The sequence below is a fragment of the Aptenodytes forsteri genome, unplaced genomic scaffold (genome assembly GCF_000699145.1).
Source record: "Aptenodytes forsteri isolate BGI_AS27 unplaced genomic scaffold, ASM69914v1 Scaffold92, whole genome shotgun sequence".
Classification (NCBI taxonomy): Eukaryota; Metazoa; Chordata; class Aves; order Sphenisciformes; family Spheniscidae; genus Aptenodytes; species Aptenodytes forsteri.
Genome location: NW_008794581.1, coordinates 5,891,954 through 5,901,226, shown reverse-complemented (window position 1 = coordinate 5,901,226; position 9,273 = coordinate 5,891,954). Strand labels below are relative to the sequence as shown.

General features: G+C 38.0%; 1 protein-coding gene across 1 annotated transcript in view; it reads left to right on the top strand.

Annotated features, from left to right (window-relative positions):
• The window catches only part of IL31RA (interleukin 31 receptor A), a 27,537-nt gene extending 22,339 nt beyond the window's left edge, over window positions 1–5,198 (top strand). Inside the window, exons 13-15 of the mRNA XM_009272521.2 lie at window positions 1,318–1,411; window positions 2,947–3,025; window positions 4,490–5,198. Coding sequence (XP_009270796.1) covers window positions 1,318–1,411; window positions 2,947–3,025; window positions 4,490–5,089 — 773 coding nt within the window. The 3' untranslated portion in view covers window positions 5,090–5,198. The remainder of the gene's footprint in view (window positions 1–1,317; window positions 1,412–2,946; window positions 3,026–4,489) is intronic.
• The last annotated feature ends 4,075 nt before the right edge of the window (window positions 5,199–9,273 follow it).

Sequence of the window (9,273 nt, the reverse complement as noted above, 5' to 3'; positions counted from 1 at the left end):
ATTTTTAAAAAATGTCAAACTTTATGGAACTTCACAAAACCCTTTTTTTTTTTTTTTTTTTTGTTTAAATTAGTGTTAAACAAAATAAGGAAGAATTACCAACACTAGCTGAATTTAACTCAGTTTCACTGATCATCACACAGACTAAAACCTCAAGATTAGGTCAAAACCCAAAATCTTTATTTTGCTGTCCATAAAGCTGTAGAATTCTATGGATGTTTGTGGGAGCAAGTCTGTATACTGTCAATTATGGGATAGGGTGCCTAACAGTTTATTAAAAAGCAGACATTTCCATCTGAGATACCAGGTTTAGAATAGCTGCACATTGTGTTGCATCTCTTCTGCGATACAAGCTTAGCTAATAAATGAGTGCACAGGTTGTGGCCAGTGTGTGTGTGGAAATATCTTTTCCTGTTTCTTACTAATTGTTTTAGCCAGATTTTACCAAGGAGGTTGGTCTGATGGCTGCAGGTCAGAAATTCAGACACTTTTTCATTTCTACTTCTGGAAGAATGTTTTCAATACATACATAAATTTTCATAGTGGTGGCCAAACTGAAATACAAAAAAGAGCATGAGCTATCCTTAAACTTGTCATGGGACCCAAAGCTAATTTATTTTTTGCCTGTAAATTCATCTGCTAGTTTGCTACTCAAACGCAAGATAAGTTTAGACCATGCTGAGGTCTGGTCTCTATTGCTGTCAGTACCTACCTCTGATAGGTACTTGGAAGCCAGCTCAGAAATCTGTGCACTGTTTCAGTCAGAATTACTGTATTTTTTGTATCTCCTGCATTGAATTTACTATTTATTTTGTAGTAACAGGTAGAAGTGGCACTATATGGCAGTTTTAGGTGACTCTAAAACAGGTGCCCAGAGAAGTGGTAGTTCTTCATCCTAGGTGACTTTCAAAGGTTGGCTTGGTATGACCCTAAGCAACCTGATTCTAGTTTCAAAGTTGGATGAGGTGACCTACAGATGTCCTCTCCAATCTGAATTACTGTGTGATTCTGTTAAAGGAAACTTTAAAAAGCAATACATCTGTTCCTGAGATATCCTGAGAAGTCTCATGATGAGCTGCTTTTCTGGCTCAGAATCCACAGAATCCAACTGTGACTTGTTGGATTCAAAATACTCATCTTTTGATACGTCATACAATGAGTACCATACAGTATTCCGACTAATTTTGGCTAGTTTTGACAGAGCTCTTTAGAATTGTGCTAATTAGGTGACCTGGATGTCGAAAATTAACTGTCTTAAGGGAATACATGAAGAAATAATAAACATCTGTGGTTTTTTTTTTCCCTCCCCCTCTAAAGATAAAGATGATGTTCTTTTCATTGCTCTACCCATTGGATTAAGCATGTTGTTTCTGTTAGGCCTTTGGATAACATGCATTTTGAAAAAACACACGTGAGTACGTTTTCTACCTTCTAAAACTGAATGCAGTCAGTTACTTTTAACTTGTAAAAGGCAAATTTTTATATATCTTAAATGCTTTTGTTGGGTTCCAAACCAATGTCAAATTAAGAAAATAAGCATTGGAGTAACAAATAACTAACCATACAGGTTATTTTGTAACTGCAGTAATTTCAGAAAGTGCAGTAAATCAGAACGAAACAAATAGGAGAAACAGATTTACATATCATCTATATCAGTTTATGGAAAACGCTACATGCCACTTGCAGTTCCATGGTGAATCGAGTGAGGGGAGCATACTTCAAGTCAGTTACTGAGAAGTTAATAATGCCAAAAATAAAGTTTCCCAGGCACTCTTAATAGATCTGCTAGTACACTAGAACACATTTCACATAACCCCTATTGCTCATCTTAGCTACATTAATATTACTTTCATTAGTTTGTGACACTTCCCTTGAGCTGTAAAGAAGTAATGAAGAAACTAGAAATTACACCATGTGAAAGCATTTGGATGCTTGATCCATGGGTATGGATCCATATTTATACATGATACATAATCCTTTTATCTGCCATCACAAATGTCCCCTGCCAGATTTTAAATTGCTTCCTCAGAGCATGGGGATGCTGTAACATCCCAAATATGACTGTGAGGATTTTTTTAAGGTTATAAAATGTGCTTTTCTTTAGCATCAAAAGGTAACTGGGTTGTTTGGCTGAAGCTTAATAAGAAGGTTAAAAATCTTAACTATCTTGGGGTGTTATAAGCTATTAGAACCAAGATTGTTGTCATGTGAAGCATCAGGTAATAAGTATAGCTGAAGTAGTAAGTATAATTTCCAACCCTTTTACATCTTCATCTGTCTTGTGTATTCTGAATTTTTACAATAGTAAGAAACTATGTTTTGATTCTGGAGAATACTTTGAGATGTAGTTGAGTGTTCATATTCTTGTGTAGATCAAATTGCAATTTGAAAAGTCAAGCTGTGGCCTGGTTTTCCTTCACTTACACCTATACCCAGTATCAATGAGTGATTCATTTTGTTTCCCGTTTACTACTCCATTGGACAGTTATAAGCTACAGTGTCAGTTAGCATCATTTATCTGCTGTTAACATAAGAACTCAGCGTAGCTTTAGTGTGGTGTAGTGCTAGGGACACTTTCCTAGAGCAAAGTTTACCTGAGGTGGCTTTTCACTGAAGAACCACCCTGAAACATGATCACAACAGGTTTTGTATCCAGCCTTATTTTGGCATCCTATTAATTAATCTACTATATAATAAAAAAAAGACTTTTAGTGATTTTTCTGCAATGCCTCTGTAACCCAAGATTTTTACTTGTTGAGATCTTTTGTGATAAAAATTTGTGAGGGAAAACAATTTTAATGAGAAAGATTATGTTAATACAGGAAAGCCTTCCTTTGTGAAAGTTTGATACTTTAGCAGTATTTGGGCATTCTGGAGATTTGTTCATTTTATTTTTAATAATCTGTTTCTTTCATCATTTGACTAAAATTCCTTTCTCAATGATAGGTTTAAAAAGGTTTGCTGGCCTGATATACCCAATCCTGCAGAGAGCATTGCAGTGGAATGGCCTCTTGATGCATCTATGGTAATAATTGCAATTTTATGTATTATAGAAGGGAGCAAATGGAGAGAAGTCCTTCTCTCAGTCATTTTATGACTAAATAAAAAAAAAAAGTTGAGTTTCATTCTTCTGTTTAAGTGCTATAAAATGATCTTTGTTGTATTTCAAACTAATCGAAAAGATAGAATCATAGAATCATTGAGGTTGGAAAAGACCTCTAAGATCGAGTCCAGCCGTCAACCCAACACCACCATGCCCACTAAACCATGTCCCTAAGCGCCTCATCTACTCGTCTTTTAAATACCTCCAGGGATGGTGACTCCACCACTTCCCTGGGCAGCCTGGTCCAATGTTTCACCACTCTTTCAGTAAAGACATTTTTCCTCACGTCCAACCTAAACCTCCCCTGGCGCAACTTGAGGCCATTTCCTCTCGTCCTATCGCTTGTTACTTGGGAGAAGAGACTGACATCCACCTCGCTACAACCTCCTTTCAGGTAGTTGTAGAGAGCGATGAGGTCTCCCCTCAGCCTCCTTTTCTCCAGGCTAAACAGTCCCAGTTCCCTCAGCCGCTCCTCAGAAGACTTGTGCTCCAGACCCCTCACCAGCCTCGTTGCCCTTCTCTGGACACGCTCCAGCACCTCAACGTCCTTCTTGTAGTGAGGGGCCCAAAACTGAACACAGTATTCGAGGTGCGGCCTCACCAGGGCTGAGTACAGGGGCACGATCACTTCCCTACTCCTGCTGGCCACACTGTTTCTGATACAGGCCAAGATGCCATTGGCCTTCTTGGCCACCTGGGCACAAAATGCGTCTATTCATTTAATTCTTATAGGATAATGAGAAATAATGTTTTGAAGTTATAAAGTGATTGATGGACATGGTTTATTAAATAAAGTCAATTAAATTTGCTCAGGTTATCGAGTCTACTGAGTCAGATTTCCACATCTGCATATCTCGTCCCTTCTCCACAAAAAATGTAATGCAACATATAATAAGATTTGGTATATTATTGTACTATATATTGTATATAACAACTATATTGTTTCCATCTTTTTTATTGTTGGATATTTATTCCTTATTAAAGTTTTGATGTTTATTTGAATGAAGTGAAGTTGATCATGTTTACATAGAAAGTGTAATCCGTGGAGAGTGAGATTTAAACTTTTGTATGAAAAATGGCTGGTTGGAGTGGAACGGATGGAAACAGTCCAAGCCTGATTCCAAGCCTTCATTGAAACTCCTTATTTTATTAAGCACAGAAAACCTAATATGAAAGTGTTTAACAGATGGACAGAATAACATTGTCATTTTTAGTACTTGTTCACATATAACTGCATCCCAGCTGAAATGCACATAAACTCTTTATTAATGCACTTTTAAAATTAAGAGTCAGATTTCAAATGGCAATATTTTATATATTAAAAAAATAAACTAATACATTATCTATTGCTATATAACTTTCCAATTTATCTCTTTGTACTGACAGAATAATTCATTTTTGAAGGGAGTGACAACTGAGGCTAAACCCATAGACTTTGAGGACGTAAGTGTTTTGGAACATTGTTTTCCTGAAGAAAGTCAGGAAGGCTCACTACTAATGAATTGTGAAAACCATGTTTCTGAATGTACTGATATTAATACAAAAGGCATGATTAATGGAGATAAAAACTTACTGTATAATGAAGAAAATGAAGTTGATAAATGTTTTTCACCATCCATGGCTTACATAATTACTGATCAAGATACCAGAAGTCAAATGCATTCAGCTTTGATACCAGCGAAGGAAATCCAGCCCATAGAACTGCTGGAAGATGATTTATGCGAATCCCAACAGACTTCAATAAAAAATGAAGAAAATGATAATGAAGATGTTTTAAAGCTGGAACATTTCAGTGAAAAAGCACTGTTCAATCCATACCTTAAAAATTCTGTTAAAACGAGGGAATTTCTTACTTCTGAGAACTTGCCAGAGCACAGTAAGAATGAACCCAAACCGCAGTCAACTGTTTTACCTCCTTTTCAACAAAATGTCACAGGACAATCCTACATAACACTGGACATGTTTGGGCTGGCCACAGCTCATTAGTGTGAGAAAACTTTCCTTTGTAAAGTCCCCTTGCAAGATATATCTTGGCACTGCTGCTCATATGCATTTGTATGTTCTAACCTGGCTGATCTCAGTTACTTTGGATGAAAACACCCCCTTCCTTTGAAGAGCTGTGAAGTAATTTTTTGCACTGTGTTTATATCTGCCAGTGTTCACTTTCAGTGTGGGGTGGGGTTTTTTGTTTTATTTTTGGGGTTTTTTTACCAGACAGATGTGCCAGTAGTGAGGCAAAGGAATTAACTTCTCATTTCTTCTTAGTTCTCCCATATCAGTCTGCTAAAACAAACCTATCTTTACTATGGGAGCATCCAGCAGTGCAAGCAGCTCACCGATTTCCCCCCCGGGCAACAAGTTCCTATGCCTGAGCTCTGCTGGGGAGACATGGACTGACTTGAACAGAGCCAGGATCTGCCAAATCCTTCCTGAAGTTACATGGAGCAGAACTACTTTCCTGTTCCTATTTCCCTCAATTATTTTATATCTGGTTTTATGTATAGAGTTCCTCCTGTTTTGCAAATACTTGGTAGATTTCAGTAATTGTCTTTTTGCGTCCTGCCTCTTGAATCAGTGGTTTGACTCATAGTTTCTCTGTCTTTAATAAGAGGATATTTGCTACGTATATGCTATTGATTTACCTGCATTTTGGAGAAGGTAGGATTATGCTGGCTTTGTTGCTTCCTTCCCTTCCTCTTGCGTTTTTAATCATTCTCTGCGATTTGTGCTGCTTTTGTCTCTCCTGTTTGTTTGCTGCTTTTTAAAACTGTTTACTGCAGGGTATCTTCTTATCTTCTTGTTCCTTTGCCTCTAATTTCTCCCAGTTGAAAACTGTGTTTCCTAGTTGAGGTTTTGATATTTTGAACTGAAAAAAAATTCAACTAAATACAGCATCTTGTGTTGGAATAAGCACTGAGTTTATATTTAGGAAATTATTTTTGGGGGAGGTATGGAAAAAACACTAAGTCTACAAAATATCCCCAGATACCCTCTGGTAACTGATTTAGGATTAGGGAGTTCCACATAAAGGCTATAACTTTTGTCATTTGTTTTATGATTTTGATAAGTCATAAAACTACTTGTAGTTTCCATTTTATACAGCAGCAATTAAGCAGGAAACTCTCCATCACACTGATTTTTTTTTTTTCAGCAGGAAAGAGGCTATTACTGTAAAATTCTTACTGAAATACTCACTCTGTTAAATGACAGGTTAAAAAAAAAGAGATGGAGTAAAATGTGTAAAAAGGAGGTGTTCAGTATGACACGTGAGGCATATAGTCATTTTAAGACTTTAAACTATTTTCACAGTATTTAAAGGCTTGATGTCATCAGTTTTGTTTGCACATAACTACAGACTTCAGGGGTGAAAAAGATGCAGGAGTCATGGGGATAGAAAAAGGAGAGACAAATATGAATAGGAATAGAAAGCCTTTCCTTCCTGCAGGGGAAGAGGAGTGGGAGATGGAAAATACATTGTCCAGCATGAATGAGGAGGCTGAGCCTTTCCCTGGATGTATTGGCTATTACTTGCATTGTGTTGGGGAAGACAGGGTGAAGTTTGCATTTGGGCTTTTCATCTATAGTTTGGAAGCTGCTTTTACTTACAGCAATGTTTGTTTAGTTTCCACGAAAGGATGAGAAGACAATTTCTGCAAATGTTCCTTGTACAGCAACACTGATTTCCACCCCCCCAAGTTTGTTGGATCACTTTCCCAACACAACAACTTTGTGCTATAAGCCAAAATGTATGTATGTTTGTTCTTAAAAGCCCTTGCTTACTTAGATAAGTTATGCTCTGAAATGAGCATGGGACGCAGCTTTGATTGGGTCAATGCTCCTGCTGCTTCACTCGCTTCTGGACTTCTCACTCACAGCTACATTGCCGTTTCCTAGGGTTCAGAAGTCACTGACCCAGTCACAGCACGTTTTTTTCCCCTTAAATCTCAGTATTTGTTTTAATATCACAAGATTTAAAAATAAACAGATACAGAGAGATTTTGGGGCCTGTCTAGAAATTGTTTAGCAGCCATATGAAAGCTGCATACTCTTGAGTTGCATGATTGAGTCAGGTAAAAAATAAAAATAATGCAACCTTTAAGGGATCATTAGAAAAGGGGAGGTTCTTGCTGGGTGGTTTGGGTAGGGTCTCCCTGTAACATCTCTTAGGTTCTGGAGTGTAGGTAATAACCTGATTTTCCATCCCATTTTATTTCCTTCTCTATAGCTATTCTGCTTTTCTCTCCTCACTTCTGATTTCCTTGCCCATTATTTTCTCTGAAAAAGAGTAATGCAGTAAATGGGCTCAGTACATCTCAGAAATTAGGGCTGCCTCTTGCCCATGCTTTGGAACACCAACTTCTGGACTTGGTTTGTTTTGCATTGAGTTGTACTCTTTCTGACCTTTTACAATTTGTCTTTCAAACTAATGCTGTGAACCATGAAAAAATAAAACTGAGAGCACATGGAAAAGTTGTTATCAATTTATACTAAATACACCATTTAGACATTTTGGATTTTCATATTCACTTACAAATGTGATTCTATTTTGAGAGGCATCCACAAATAGATGGGGTATTTGGGCAGTTATTCCACTTTCATAATGTCAAGTGGCAATGGCAGGTTGGACATTACAACACTTTAACATTTTTGGTACTTTTTTTTTTATAGAACACCTGGTGTCATTATTCCTAGAGGGCGGTTTTCCCAGATTTCATTTGATTTCACCATCACTGATCTGAAAAATGCCCATTTCTACCCCTTCTTAAAATGCAGAAAATTAATCTCTCAGGTGCATGTGTCTTTGCAAGGTTAATGGAGACCAGTTTGCAGCATAATTTCAAGAAGCTATTCACGCATCTTCACAGTTGTTATTCTTCTGTGTATCATACAAATAGTTCCTTTCTGACCTTAAGGTTTACGCCCTGCAAATTATTAATAGGTCATGTTTTTCACTTACCAGATTTTTGGCTAAATTTAAACTTTCCGTTCTTTGTTACCTGAGTTTACCTTTAACTCCCCAGAATTTCAAATTCTTTGAACAGGAATCCCACAAACTCTTTGATATAACAGAATAACCTATTACAGGCAAATTTTCCATACTACATAACCTATGATATTTGTGTTCCTCATGCCCTTTACAATTGCCCAAATAGGGGGGAAAAGTATGTTAGTGGTTAATGCAGCAAAGAGAAGGAAGCTTACTTCCTCCAGTTAGCACTCACCTGGTCAGCGTGTGCTCCTCCAGAGATGATGTGATTGCTGCTGAACAGCTGCTGTAAACGGACTGGCAAGGGGTCTGACTTAGCTGGTGCTATTTAGTGTTTGTCTTGCCACAACGTGTATTTCATTACAGATAAGTTATCTTTTCCTATTCCTGAAAGATTGATTTATTATAAATAGATCTCTCATTTTGAGATAGTTGATGACTTCTCAAGATAGATTTTTCAACTTCTGTTCACCAGTGAGAACTTACTAAGAAGAGTTGCACTGCTAGTCTGAGTTTGGTATCTCATGTAGCAGAGGTAAATGTTTGCATGCAACAGAGCCCTAATCTGAGCACAGAGTGGGTGTGTGGGACTCGCAGCTTCTATTCGTGCTCAGCAAATGGGTTCACATCACCTTTGCAGTCATTTCAACAGTCCTGCTACAATTCCTTTTTACCAGTTTTGCACAGTGATGCCATAGGCTTCATGTTTGTATGTTGCTTTGAGATTTAACACTGCAAGATGGCTAATCTGAGCACAGAGTGGGTGTGTGGGACTCGCAGCTTCTATTCGTGCTCAGCAAATGGGTTCACATCACCTTTGCAGTCATTTCAACAGTCCTGCTACAATTCCTTTTTACCAGTTTTGCACAGTGATGCCATAGGCTTCGTGTTTGTATGTTGCTTTGAGATTTAACACTGCAAGATGGCTAAAGGAGTCCAGGAAGGCTGGACATTCTTCAGGAAGGAGATCTTAAAGGCGCAGGAGCAGGCCGTCCCCATGTGCTGGAAGATAAACCGGCAGGGAAGATGACCGGCCTGGCTGAGCAGAGCTTTGGCTGGAACTCAGGAAAAAAAGGAGAGAGTTTATGACCTTTGGAAGAAGGGGCAGGCAACTCAGGAGGACTACGAGGATGTCGTGAGGTTATGCAGGGAGAAAATTAGAAGGGCCAAAGCCCAACTAGAA